This window comes from Colossoma macropomum, unplaced genomic scaffold (assembly GCF_904425465.1).
Source record: "Colossoma macropomum unplaced genomic scaffold, Colossoma_macropomum, whole genome shotgun sequence".
Lineage (NCBI taxonomy): Eukaryota > Metazoa > Chordata > Actinopteri > Characiformes > Serrasalmidae > Colossoma > Colossoma macropomum.
The window spans coordinates 3611076-3626657 of record NW_023494793.1 but is presented as its reverse complement, the minus strand read 5'-3'; the positions used below and the strand labels follow the sequence as shown (position 1 = coordinate 3626657).

The window sequence follows — 15582 nt, the reverse complement described above, 5'->3', positions numbered from 1 at the left end:
CCATACATACAACCTTCTATACCTGCATCCAACCATTTATCCATATAATCATCCATCCTTCCATCCATCTATTCATGTGGTCATCTGTCTATGTGTTCATCCACCCAGCCAGCCATCCATCTATCCATATCTTCATCCATCTATCTGTGTTCATCCATCTATGTCTTTATCAAACATCCATCCATCCATCCATCTATTCATCCATCCATCCATCCATACATCCATACATCCATACATACATATATCTATCCATACATACATACAACCATCTATTCATATATATAACCATCTATACATGCATCCACCCATCTATTCATCTATCCATATATCTCATCCATCCATCCATCTGTTTATGTGTTCATCCATCCATGTGCTCATCCACTCATCCATCTGCCTATCCCTCTATCCATGTGTTCATCTACCCATCCATTGGTCTATCTATCCATGTGTTTATCCATTCATGTGTTCATCTACCCAGCCATTCATCCATCCCTCCATCCATCTATTCATGTGCTTATCCATCCATTCGTCCATCCATACATACAACCATCTATCCATCCATACATACATACCACCATCTATACATGCATCCAACCATCTATCCATATAATCATCCATCCTTCCATCCATCTGTTCATGTGGTCATCTGTCTATGTGTTCATCCACCCAGCCAGCCATCCATCTATCCATATCTTCATCCATCTATCTGTGTTCATCCATCTATGTGTTTATCAAACATCCATCCATCCATCCATCCATCCATCCATCTATCCATCCATCCATACATACATACATACATCCATACATCTAGCCCTATATACATACATACATACAAACATACAATCATCATGCCACTGAAACATCCATCATCCATCCATACATACAACCATCTATTCATACATACAACCATCTATCCATCCATCCATCCATCCATACATACATACAACCATCTATTCATATATACAACCATCTATACATGCATCCACCCATCTATTCATCTATCCATATATCTATCCATCCATCCATCTATGTGTTCATCCATCCATGTGCTCGTCCACTCATCCATCTGCCTATCCCTCTATCCATGTGTTCATCTACCCATCCATTGGTCTATCTATCTATCCATGTGCTCATCCATTTATGTGTTCATCCACCCAGCCATCCATCCATTCGTCCATCCATACACACAACCATCTATCCATCCATCCATACATACCACCATCTATACATGCATCCAACCATCTATCCATATAATCATCCATCCCTCCATCCATCTATTCATGTGGTCATCTGTCTATGTGTTCATCCACCCAGCCAGCCATCCATCTATCCATATCTTCATCCATCTATCTGTGTTCATCCATCTATGTGTTTATCAAACATCCATCCGTCTATCCATCTATCCATCTATCCGGCAGTCCTTCCATTTGTTCACTTATACATCTGGCTTCCTTTTGCCCCTCTTTTAATCCCGGGCTTTAAGTTTCACTAATTCCACGCACGTCTACTGTATGTGCACTGTGTACTGTACGTGCAGCTCCATTGTGTGGGACCATCTGCTCTCTGACAGTGGAGTATGAGATTATACCTTTACACTCTGAACCAGCGGGTTTGGTGAAATTTAGCTCATCCTGGAGTTGTGATGTTTATCGATATCTTCTTTTTTTTGTGCCCTGTGGCTTCACACTGTGTTAAGCCCTATGAAGCCTTTATTGTGTTTTGAGCATTTCCTGATCAGATATGTGAAAGCTTGAGACTCCAAAATACCCGCTAAGCTTCTTAGCCTGGGAGTTTAGCTCTGAGTTTTTTTTCCTTTTTTTTTTGCTCGATGTTAGAATGCACTGCTCCGCTAAGCAGCGTCAGTCAACCCCCATATGGAGCGGCAGCTTCTTCCGCACTTGTCTTCTGACCCACACAGGGTTATTACACAGGGAAAGTGCTGGAAAATCCACTGTAAATGCCTTATTTTTCATAAGAGTTTGGATAACACTGGTGTATTACATTGGCCATGCTTGATCTATTCACAAAACCATTCAAGAGCAGATACTGAAGTGAAATACAGCAGACTTTACAATGTTTTTACTGCTATAATGTCATTGCAAAACATTAGAAACCATTTATAGCATGCAGAAGCACATTTTTGTTCTATGCACACTTCAAATGTTTCGAATAATTTGGGAAAGAGCTGGAAAATTGATTATTATTAGTCTATTATTAATAATGTGCCACATCAGGCTGGTTGTCTTTTTTCATAGCCATTTTTTCATACCATTGTTTAAAATTTAGGCTACACTATATGGCCAAAAATATCCTTCCTACACATAGCCATGCAATCTCCACACACAAACACTGGCAGTTGAATAGATCATACTGAAGAGCTTAGTGACTTTAAACATAGCGCTATCATAGGACACCAGCTCTGCCACAAGTCAGTTCATGAAATTTGTGCCCTGCTAGATCTGCCCTGGTCAACTATAAGTGCTTTTATTGTGAAATGGAAGCATCTGGGAGCAACAACAGCTCCATCCACGCAAAGTCACAGAGCAGGGCTGCTGAGTGCTACAACACATAGCGTTTAAAAATCACCTATCCTCTGTTGCTTCACTCACTACAGAATTCCTAACTGTGTCTGGAAGCAGCATCAGCACAAGAACTGTCTGTCTGGAGCTTCATGAAATGAGCTTCCATGGCTGAGCAGCTGCACAGAAGCCTAAGATCACTAAGCGCAATGCAGAGTGTCGGCTTGAGTGGTCTCTAGTTTGATTATCTGGCTGGCTGATGGACAAATGTGGGTTTGGGGGACGCTACCTACCAGAATGCATAGTAAAGTTTGGTGGAGGAGGGATAATGGGCTGGGGCTGTATTTCAGGGTTTTGGGCCCCTGAGTTCCAGTGAAGGGTGATGTTAATGTTACAGCACACAAGACATTTCGACAATTCTATGCTTCCAACTTTGTGGCAGCGGTTTGGGGAAGAGCCTTTCCTGTTCCAGCATGACTGTGCAGAAAGTGAGCTCCAGAAAGACATGGTTTGATGAGTCTGGTGTAGAGGAACTCCAGAGCCCTGACCTTAACCCCACTGAACACCTTTGGGATGAATTGGAACATCAATTGCGAACCAGGCCCTCTCGTTCAACATCAGTGCCTGACCTCACATATGCTTTTTTGACTGGACACAAATTTCCACAGACACTTCAAAACCTTGTGGAAAGCCTTCCCAGAAGAGCAGAGGGCCAACTCCATGTTAATGCCCATGGTTTGGAATGGAACGTCCAACAAGCTCATGTTTTTGTGATGGTCAGGTGTCCACATACTTTTGGACACATAGTATATCAAATAATCATACAGAATTAAATTCTACAGAATTTAAGTTTAAATATTACATCATTACAGAACAGCAGAAGCCATTTGTAGAGTAATAAACTCTTGTTTCTGTATGTTCTGGATGTCTAGAATCCTCCCTCTGGAGGCGCTTCGACAGATTCAAGGCTCGTTTGAGCGAACCAGCGATTTTTGTCTTCGAGTTTATCTGGAGTGTTTGACACACTCGGCCTTGATCACAGGAAGAGAGATAAGCAGGGGACGAGCGAGGGGGGGGGTGGCGAGGCAGATCAAATGCAAAGCGGGCTTCAGTCACTTTAGAGATGAGAGTCAGTCTAGACAGCAGCGGAAATCTGCACTTCAAACCCGCTCCGGCTTTGAAGCCCTGTTTGCGGGACTTTATTTGGTTGTGTTTAGCAAGTGGGAATAAAATTTAGCTCCTAGAGCTGCAATGTTTACCAAGACTGCACCAGCCACAAGAGTGGGATTTACAGAGGGAAGAATGGAGAGAGAGAGTGAGAGAGAAAGATTGAGAGAGAATATTGCGAAAGCCTTCAGGAAGCCTAAAGAAATAATTCGAAAAAACATTATATAGTTTCTCCCATAACACTGAATGTGGTGGACCAGCCAAGATATGTATTGGGTCTAGCTCGTGGGTATATTTCGTTTTTCCATCTGGATTTTCATGCCCAAATCGTAAGGCAAATTATTCAGTAACTTCATGAAAATAAATCCTTTTTTTTTTTCTGTAAAAGATCCCCTCGAATTAACAGAACATGTGTTTTATGATCACACAAATTGCTATATGCTGACAATTTACTGCTGAAAGCCAAAAATCTTAGACGCTCTTTGTATTTTTTTTATAAAAATAATGTTTACAGAGCAGATCACTGAAGAGACGCCATCTGTTTATAGTTTATAGCCCAGATTTGTGGAAAAATGGGTCGACTTTCAGTAGAAAAAAAAATTGTGAGTTCAGCTTCTTTTATTATAAAGTTTTAAAACTACATTTCCCATCTATTTGACTGGAAAGAAGACAGTTACAGCTCTCATACGACCCCCACCTTTAGAATGTAGCTTATGAAATATGACAGTTATGAAGTAAAGAATATGAAGAAGTGCATTTTGGAACCACCGGTGCCTGTTAGCTTGTATACAATTAGCACAGCGCTAACTGCATGCCTAAACCAACATAGTAGCGTAGCCAGATTTCATTTTAAGGGGGTCTGGTTATGAGTTGGGGTCCAGCAAAGAAGCCCAAGAGATAATGCAGTAGTAACCACCAACAAGCCAAAAATAAACCTTGTTTCTGTAATTCTGGCCATGCCGCAGGTTTGAGTCGTGTGATTCAGGCAGGCAGTTAGCGCCATGCTAAGAGCATACAAGCTTACTGGTTATCTGCATTAGCCTCAGAGCTCCAGAGCTAAAAAAACAAACTTTAGAATATTTTTTTTCCAGTGTTGTTTTTAACTGTTTAGCTATGCAGCTAACTGTTGAGCAGCTTTAGCAGCTTCAGCCCAGGACTACCATTTTACAGCACTAGGTGTAGATGCTTGGGGCAAATGTGGCAAATAGTTACAGGGTGAGTAGGCCTCGGACCCCCAGGCACCCGATGTAGCTATGCCCATGTGTCACCCACTGACCACATAAGCAAGCCTACTTTGTGCAGCAGGCTTTAATGTACTGTCCTGTTTACACGTAACAGAGATAAGAGATAAGCCCCTCTGTTTAACATGAACAGCCTGTTCATTGGTACGTAACATTAGCAGACCATATTTAAAGACTAATTTTGGTTGTTTTTTCCAGAATACTGAGTTTTGACACCACGGTCAACTTTGCTGCTCAGCAATCTCGCTAGCTAGCAGTAGCATATGCTGCTGAAACTGCTCAGCTAAATTCTCACAGTCTGCAGAAACAGCCGAGCAGGGTAAAGCTGTGTTTACATGACGCTGTTGAAAAAAGCGTTATGTGTCCTTGTTTTGGTGTAAAACTGTTGGCGGCATATCTCAGTTTAAAATTCGCCCCGGTGACAGAGGCTGCCGAAAATTGGTGATAATAAAAAGAGAGATTTTGCAGACATTTTCATTTGTTTAAGGCGTGAGGATACAAGAGCTATACAGATTAATCCTTCATTAAACAGAGCAAGACAAATTACATTCTGTAACGGTTTTGCTGGCTTCAGACTTTTTTCCTAATCACTGCCCTGCTAGAAAAAGCCATCCATCCATTCATCCATACATACAACCATCCATACAGGCATTTAACATCTATCCATCCATCCATACATACAACCATCTATCCATATAATCATCCATCCCTCCATCCATCTATTCATGTGATCATCTATCTATGTGTTCATCCACCCAGCCATCCATCCATCTATCCGTATCTTAATCCATCTATCTGTGTTCATCCATCTAAGTGTTTATCAAATATCCATCCGTCAGGGCCCAGCTAGAAAAAGCAGCATAGACCAGCATGGCTGGTCACCAGCAAAACCAGCTTATTGTTGCTGCTGGAACAAAAACCTCATACCTCCAAAATGGGAACTTTACAGAAGAGGGAAGAACTTTTCTTAACTTTCTAAGAAAGTTAATGGAAATACATTTTTTTCCAAGCAATTTTGGAGCTTTTCTTTGGGTCCATTCATCATGAAATTTTAGCACTTGAAGGGCAGCTAAAATTTTCAATTCTTTAAGAAACTGTGGTGTGCTGGTCAACCTGGATGCCCATTCTGGGTGACCAGCATAAACCAGCTTAAGACGAGCGTGGAACTCATGCTGGACTGTACTGTTTTGTTCAGCAGGGTGAGTAGGCCTCGGACCCCCAGGCACCCATGTAACTATGCCCGTGCCTTGATAAGTATCTTGAATTGACTTGAATGTGTGGTTTCCGACACTGTACACACTGTTATCTATAGCATTCAGGTTTCAAGATGCTACTGTTTTCCGCTACAATACTTTGCCGTGTTTATCGATGACGGTGTCACACACTGACCACATAAGCAAGTCTGCTTTGTGCAGCAGGCTTTAATGTACTGTCCTGTTTACACTTAACAGAGATAAGAGATAAGCCCCTCTGTTTAACATGAACAGCCTGTTCATTAGTACGTGGCATTAGCAGACCATCAGTGTCGTCCATGAAGGGAGTAGGAGGTCAGTCTGTGGTGTGTACACACATTTGGTTGTTGTGGAATGATTTTTAATCCTTTAAAGTCTTTTAAGTTATTGGCAGCAAATACAGAAGCATACTGTAAATCGATATGAACTCGTGTTTCATTGAAACGAGTGGAGAAATTGCAGAAAGTGCAGACTGTAATCTTTCAATCTAGGCCACATTTGGGTTTGTAAATATAGAAGATGAGGTAATTAATTATGATTTGAATTAGATGAAAAGTTATCGTTGTGTCCAGTCTTCACTCTTAAAACTCATGCTAAAAAAAATAATAATTTTGTTATTAACTTCACACATGGATGTGTTCAGTTAAGGAGAACATATTTTTGTTTTATATTTAATTTGTATTAAAGACAGTCGTAATTAACGTTTTACATGTTCTTTCTTTTTACTCTTAAAAAAACATGTTAATGTGCCTTTAAAAATTAAATATGCAGATTATCTGTTTCTTCTGATTGGCTGCTCTGTATTGTGCCTCATCCAGCATCCAGGCTGAACACTCCTTATAACTTCAGTGTGAGTGGGTGGAGCTATGTATATATATATATATATATATATATATATCTTGCTGTTTGACAAAACCTTGTATCTCCATTTTTGTCGTTTTTCAGTTTTTCCTTTATATTTTGCATAAATTTCATGACGAATGGACCAAAAGAAATGGCCAAAAATGACTTGGAAAATGTCTGGTTCTATTGACTTACATTAAAAGTAAAAGTTTTTTCCTTCTCCTGTAAAGTTACCATTTTGGGGATAAATATGGCACGTGTCTGCAAATTTTAATGCACGTATTCACATGTATATCTGAGTTTTATTTGAAAGAAAAAAAAAACGTATATATATATATATATATATATATATAATGTGCCACAACATCTGCACATTATACAGCTTTTTCAAATATTTTAAGCAAATAAACAGTGTGTGCATTACAAAACTACAAAACCAGGTCATTTGACCAGGGGCGCCCAAACTTTTGCTTACGACTGTATGGGCTGGAGAGTAAACTGTAGGTATAAATTTAAATAAAATTGAAATAATTTTAACACTGTTTACACACTATATCAAACCCCTTATTAAAAAATACTGATTATTCATAATGTGGGCCCTTTAAATATTGGTATTGGGATAAAAAAAAACAAAAAAAAACAAAGCGTAAAAGGATTAATCCCTTTTATGCATTCATAAATAATAATATGCAAGACAAACTTGACATTAACACAGTGCGAGTGGCTTAGTGTGTGCTTGCGCGTCCCACAGAGGATTAGAGCTCTTCAAAACCAATAACCCATTAAAGAGAGCAGAGTCATGCGTGAGCCAGTGGGATCACTCACATTACACGGAAACGCACAGACATGCAAACACATACATCTGTCCATTCTACTCGCTTGTTTACTCAGGGTTTTTTTCCCTAGATCTCCCAGAAATGACCCATGTGCCGAAACTCAGCTTCTCTCTGACCGTGCTGCGATTCCATTTCTTTGTAATTGATTTAAAGCGAACGTTTAAGCTCAGGCTTAACCGCTAAGAGTCTTTGTGCGTCCCTGTGTTAGGCATGCTATATTTCTAAGAGCTGACAGCTAACGTGCCAAGGTTACATTCCCATTTAAAGTGCAGGGAGAGAGAGGAATGTGGGCCCGCGCAAGTTAGCAGGGCCCGCTATTGAATTAGCATAAATTTGCCGAGCTATATGTGATTACGCCGCCCGCCTGGAGATCAGTGTTTCAGTTCATTAGCCGTGCTTTAGTGCGTTCGCGGCCTGATTACCATGTACAATCAGGTTAGCGTGCAGCTAGTGGGGCATGGAAAGCTCTTTATCTCATAACTTATTAGCAATTATTCAGCGCGCTGGCTTTGTGGAATTGATTGCTGATCTGTTTTTTCCTTGTAGAAGAGGGGGAGGCCGTGTATACTGGATGTGATGTGAATTGCTTTATGTAAAGCTGACAGTTAAATCTCCGTTAAGCTTCACATGTAATTAGAGTCCAGCCATAATTTCGGTTTATAAATGTAGCGAGTCATTCTGGAAGTGCTAATTAAAAGTTAATGTACAACAGCTTAGTCGTAATGCAGTGCTTTTACACTGTTTTTCTCTTCTATCCAAGCTCTGATGGAACAAATCCCCCCAATGTACCTACAAGCAAATTAACCTGTGAGCTAAAATGCTTTTTTACAGGCTGAGTGAGCCTCAGAAGGCCCAGCCTAGCCACGTAGCTCTCTGTGAACTGATTCAATTTGTTAAAGCGATGGTTTAGCAAGACATCATTTTCCCACCATACTCCAAATGCGCTTAATCAGGAAAGACATGTTTGGTGTCTGAAGTTTGCCTCCTTTTAGCACTGAAGCTACAGGGCTAATGTAGCTACCAGGTAATGGAAGCTTATGCAGCGTTTAAAGCTTGTATCTTGGGATTTCACACCTCCAAATAGGGAAATATGCCCCTTCTGACCTCAGCATAGGATGTCAACTCAACACTAGCCACCTAGCTTCCCAGATAGTGGGCCACTGGCGGCCCACTGGCTTTTTGGTCAGCATCTTCTGGTGAATATTACACAAAATGCCACTTTTTCAGCACTAATTTTCCACTCACAGTCCAATTTACTTATTCTCCCTTCATTTCTTTCACTCGTAAACGCTGTAAATTAGTTTAGCAAATAATTTTAACAGCAATATTATATATAATGATGGTTATACAGCTGTAACCAATCTAGCACAGTGTCAGCAACATATACATGTAGTGTGTACAGGGAACAACCTTAAATATGGATTTTGTGTGCAAATTTTAATGCACAATTTCTATTTATTTGCTGAGTTTAATATATTTGAAAAAAAAAGAACATGAAATATAAAAATGTGCCATAACTTTTGCACATTGTATAATTGATTCCAGTATTTTAAGCAAATAAATAGGAATTGTGCATTTAAAAGTGGGTTCTCTGTAGAGGATTTGTTAACTTACTTCAACAAATTAAGAAAAAAATTAACAGAAATGTGTCATTTGACCAGGGGTGCCAAAACCTTTGCATACGACTGTATGGGCAGCGTTTGACGCTCATGTCTTGGGACTTAATAAATAGTAATAGTGCATTTAAAAGTGTGTTCTCTGTACAGGATTTGTTAACTTTAACAAATTAGAGAAAAAAAAATCAACAAAAACGTCATTTGACCAGGGGTGCCAAAACTTTTGCATATGACTGTACGGGCTGGGGAGTAAATAGTAGATTTTAAAATTTTAATATTGTTTACATGATACATCAAAGTCTTTTATTTAAAAAAAGATTTTTATAATGTTTATAATGTGGACTAACATTACCTGGTAGCTACAAGAAAATCTTGTGATCTTAGACAGGAGCTGTGATCTTAGACAGGAGCTGTGATCTTAGACAGGAGCCGTGATCTCAGACAGGAGTCGTGATCTCAGACAGGAGTCGTGATCTTAGACAGGAGCCGTGATCTTAGACAGGAGCTGTGATCTCAGACAGGAGCTGTGATCTCAGACAGGAGCCGTGATCTCAGACAGGAGCCGTGATCTCAGACAGGAGTCGTGATCTCAAACAGGAGTCGTGATCTTAGACAGGAGCTGTGATCTCAGACAGGAGCTGTGATCTCAGACAGGAGCCGTGATCTTAGACAGGAGCCGTGATCTCAGACAGGAGCCGTGATCTTAGACAGGAGCCGTGATCTCAGACAGGAGTCGTGATCTCAGACAGGAGCCGTGATCTCAGACAGGAGTCGTGATCTCAGACAGGAGCTGTGATCTCAGACAGGAGCCGTGATCTCAGACAGGAGTCGTGATCTCAGACAGGAGCTGTGATCTTAGACAGGAGCTGTGATCTCAGACAGGAGCCGTGATCTCAGACAGGAGCCGTGATCTTAGACAGGAGCCGTGATCTCAGACAGGAACTGTGATCTTAGACAGGAGCCGTGATCTCAGACAGGAGCTGTGATCTCAGACAGGAGCTGTGATCTCAGACAGGAGCCGTGATCTTAGACAGGAGCCGTGATCTTAGACAGGAGCTGTGATCTCAGACAGGAGCTGTGATCTCAGACAGGAGCCGTGATCTCAGACAGGAGCCGTGATCTTAGACAGGAGCTGTGATCTCAGACAGGAGCTGTGATCTCAGACAGGAGCCGTGATCTTAGACAGGAGCCGTGATCTTAGACAGGAGCCGTGATCTTAGACAGGAGCTGTGATCTCAGACAGGAGCCGTGATCTCAGACAGGAGCCGTGATCTTAGACAGGAGCCGTGATCTCAGACAGGAGCCGTGATCTTAGACAGGAGCTGTGATCTCAGACAGGAGCCGTGATCTTAGACAGGAGCTGTGATCTCAGACAGGAGCCGTGATCTCAGACAGGAGCTGTGATCTTAGACAGGAGCCGTGATCTTAGACAGGAGCCGTGATCTCAGACAGGAGCCGTGATCTTAGACAGGAGCTGTGATCTCAGACAGGAGCCGTGATCTCAGACAGGAGCTGTGATTTTAAATAGGATCGAAAGCTCATGTCGCTTTTCTTCTCCTCAGGTGTCGGACAGGTGTGATTTCGTCTATGTGAACGGTAAAGAAACGAAGGGCCGAGTGCAGATGTTGGTAAACTTCACCTACAGCTACCTGAGCGCTCAGCTGGAGATGAAGGTGTGGATCCCTCGTCTTCCTCTGGACATCGAGGTGTCCGATACGGAGCTGAGTCAGATCAAGAACTGGAGGATCCCCATCACCTCCAACAAGAGGTAACAACACCCATCAAGTGCTGCAAATAAAGATCAGTGTTCACTGAAAAAAATAGACTTTTTCACTTCCATTTACTGAAATAGACCCAGCATATGCGAAATTCAGTTGTATAATAAATATGATTCCATTCCATTTCATATGGCTACATATTGCAGTTCATGCTTATATTTTTTCTGTTTGTAAGTCAGCGACTCCCTCTTACACCCAAGGCCAGAAATATGAAGCTGTGTTGATGTAGAGTATAAATGTCTGAACATTTCCCAAAATGCACCAAGCCATGTGTGTACAATGTGACCTAATCAAGGGAATGTATGTAGGGAATCTGTAGACTCAAAACAAATATAAGGCAGAAGTACTTTGATGCTTTCAGCATTCAAGGTTTCTGAAGAGCTTTTATTAAGTTGTTATAGCTGCTTACGAAACTTCATAAGCAAGTCAGATTATTCATTTTTTAATATTTCTTTTTAATGTCATTTCTATATAATTAAGATCTTCTTTCCTTCATTACCAATGCTGCAGAGTAGATGAAAGCATGTGTATGCTTTATATATGCATATATATACATATATATATATATATATATATATATATATATACACCTATCAGGCATAACATTATGACCACCTCCTTGTTTCTACACTCATTGTCCATTTTATCAGCTCCACTTACTATATAGGTGCACTTTGTAGTTCTACAGTTACAGACTGTAGTCCATCTGTTTCTCTGATACTTTGTTAGCCCCCTTTTACCCTGTTCTTCAGTGGTCAGGACCCCCATGGACCCTCACAGAGCAGGTACTATTTGGCTGGTGGATCATTCTCAGCACTGCAGTAACACTGACGTGGTGGTGGTGTGTTGGTGTGTGTTGTGCTGGTACGAGTGGATCAGACACAGCAGTGCTGCTGGAGTTTTTAAAACACTGTGTCCACTCACTGTCCACTCTATTAGACACTCCTACCTTGTCAGTCCACCTTGTAGATGTAGAGTCAGAGACGATAGCTCATCTGCTGCTGCACAGTTTGTGTTGGTCATCCTCTAGTCCTTCATCAGTGGTCACAGGACGCTGCCCACAGGACGCTGATGGCTGGATGTTTTTGGTTGGTGGACTATTCTCAGTTCAGCAGTGACACTGAGGTGTTTAAAAACTCCAGCAGCACTGCTGCGTCTGATCCACTCAGACCAGCGCAACACGCACTAACACACCACCACGTCAGTGTTACTGCAGTGCTGAGAATGATCCACCTGCTCTGTGAGGGTCCATGGGGGTCCTGACCACTGAAGAACAGGGTAAAAGGGGGCTAACAAAGTATGCAGAGAAACAGATGGACTACAGTCTGTAACTGTAGAACTACAAAGTGCACCTATACAGTAAGTGGAGCTGATAAAATGGACAATGAGTGTAGAAACAAGGAGGTGGTCAGAATGTTATGCCTGATCAGTGTGTATATATATAGAGAGAAGATCTCAATTATATAGAAATGACATTAAATATACACCCACACACATATATAGTACATATATAGTCCCAGATCTGAGGGTTTTAACTGGGTTAAACCTCACATAATGGGTTTTTAGGTTACATATACTCAAGTTTGAGTCTAAAATGAAGAAATTATTTTCAAGCACTGCCAATAATTCAGACGAGACATAATGAGAAAGCATAAAAGAGATTGTCTGGCTGTCAATGATCAGATTAACTGGAATAGTATAAAAATCTTCTTTGGACATCAGTACATGGTGTAACTGTATAATAAATGAGTCTAAAAGCACACTGGCGCGCATATGTGAGCTCAGTAACATTGTGTAAGATTGTGAAAATGCTCTAAGTACTTTTAATACCATTGCATAATGCGCCATGCAGGACTAAATCATTCATTCACAATGTGATCCAATCAAGGGAGGCAGTAATTATGTGTTTCAGGTGTTCCTGTAATAAAATGTGAGCGAGCGAACGTCTGTGTCCCAGATAGTAGATGGATTTAGCTCATTTCATCATCGTGGCACAGTTTGTGTAATGCATTTCCACTGAGAATCTGAGGGGGTGTGATGGGGTGTAAAGAGCAGTGCCAATTAACTTTAACATGCCTGCCTTCTCGGCTCTCCTTCAGGGTATAGCCGCTGGTCATTTTCACTTAATTATGGCCATAATCGTCATACAACCATAACATTAGCAGAGGCAGCAAGCATGAATTGGCAACTAGCGTGATGGCAAAGTGATATCAATACTGACCGGACCGATATCGTTCTGGTTCACTCATTATAGATCATGTTAACTGGCTACAAACGCAGCATTAAACGCTAATATTAACTACGTTACCAATGGCATAGTATAAATAACAGCTACCTAGCTATCTAGGTAGGTGTCTAGCAAAGCTAGCTGGCTACTGTCATTAGCTAGACCTAAACTGTCATGCCCTGCGATGGACTGGCGGCCTGTCCAGGGTGTATCCTGCCTTCCGCCCAGTGACAGTTGGGATAGGCTCCAGCACCCCACCGCGACCCAGAAGGATAAGCGGTTTAGATGATGTATGTATGTATGTGTATGTAAACTGTCATCTAACCAGCATTAGCAAGTTAGCAACTAATAATAAGTTTAAAATAATCTGTTGTTATCATTTCAAGCATGCTTACTTCATATTAAGTGGCTTTAAGCTTACAATGTCACAGCAGGTGACTCAAACTTGACACTACCTCAAAACTTTTCAGACTAGGGCTTCAGTTTGGGGCAGAAATGTCAAAAATGAGGAAAAGACCACCTCTATGATAATGATATTTTTGCTAGCACACCTATGGGACTATTAGTATGTTAGTGCTAAACTAACTACAACATTTTTTGGCTGTTGTAGATTAAAAATGGAAATTTGTAGCTTGAAAAACATACTGCAAGTTTTATTTGAAGCTTGTATAAGACATCTCAACATATCGCTGTTTTCGGAAGAAAACCTCGTATCTCCAAATCGTAAATTTACAGGAGAAGGAAAAAACCTACTTTAGTTTTAATGTAAGTCAATGGAACCAGACTTTTTTCCAAGTTATTTTTGGCTGTTTCTTTTGGTCCATTCATCATGAAATTTATATACTATGTAAAGGAAAACAGGCATTTTCAATTTATTCAAAAACTGAAAAATGGAGATACGAGGTTTTCTTCCAACAACAGCGATAATTTTATATTTAAATCTGCTGCCGCTATTTTCTATTTCTAACGCCTGACTTGCTCATACTTACAGTCGCTAAAATATCAAGAAGTAACATTTTTCTCACAAAATTAATTCATCCAGTAAAAATCAATGTTTGATTTCTCTGTCATTTCCAAATTATGTTGGTAGTTAATCTAATGTGTAAGAGCTTCAGTCCAGCTCCTGAAGTCCTAACCAATGAGAGAGTGCACTTGAATGTATCTTCATACATACCACCAAGAAAAAAATCCAGATTGGCTCATTTCCTATTGGGCATTTTAATATTTTAACCCTTTCATTTCCAACCGAAGCAATGAAATAAGAGTATAACCACAATATTTGCAGGTTCCAATCCAAAAAGCTTGATGATGATATTACATAAAAGATGAAAATTAAACCTGTATTTCTTTTAGATTTCAAAGAAATCGTTAGATCTTCTCTTTATCTCTGAGCAGCAGGCTGGGCTGGAGCAGTGAGGAGGAGAGGAAGGGCCGAGGCTGCATGCTGCAGTTCCAGCACGCTCTGGTTCGAGTCCTCACACACTTCGTGGCCGAGCAGTCGGACCCACGGGAACCTCAGGCCTATTTCCTGGGCTCTGATTGGCAGGTGGATGTCACAAAGCTGGTGCGCTACTTCATGAAGGTGGAGGACACCAACATCGCCCGTCTGCAGGCTGGCAGGGTGCTGTCAGGACGGGACGTGGGCACCACCTCCATAAAGGTTCATTAAAGTTAATCTTGCACTCGGTCCTCCTGTCAGGTTAAAGGCCGTGCGGCTCATTACTCTGCTCCATAGTCAAACTTTTACACGTATATACAGTGAGGTCCCAAATCTGAGACCGGGATTTTTATTTCATTTAAAGCTGGAAATAAACAGAAGGTTTTTGAATTTTGAAACCTATAAAACAAAGAAAGGTAAAATTATAATTTTCTGCACTATTTCTAGCTCAGTGTTCAAATTTAAGCCTGTTTGTGACAGTGACCATGTTGAGGCCTTTGCAGAAAAAGGTCAGATGTTTTTGAGTCTTATTTCTCCCACTGAAGCTCGTGTTCAGACATCTCTCAAGTGGATCTACTCATCACAGGCTTTTCCACTTGTGGAGTCTGAAGCGCATGCTGTTATTAAAGCAAAAGGGGGGACATATCAAATCTACGAGATTCTGAAATTCATAAACATTTTAAAG

At 40.9% G+C, this 15582-nt stretch overlaps 1 protein-coding gene across 1 annotated transcript in view; it reads left to right on the top strand.

The window, feature by feature from the left end:
* LOC118814022 (transmembrane protein 132C) overlaps positions 1 to 15582 on the top strand; it is a 70651-nt gene that overhangs the window by 52209 nt on the left and 2860 nt on the right. Inside the window, exons 6-7 of the mRNA XM_036579694.1 lie at positions 11017 to 11222; positions 14855 to 15119. Coding sequence (XP_036435587.1) covers positions 11017 to 11222; positions 14855 to 15119 — 471 coding nt within the window. The remainder of the gene's footprint in view (positions 1 to 11016; positions 11223 to 14854; positions 15120 to 15582) is intronic.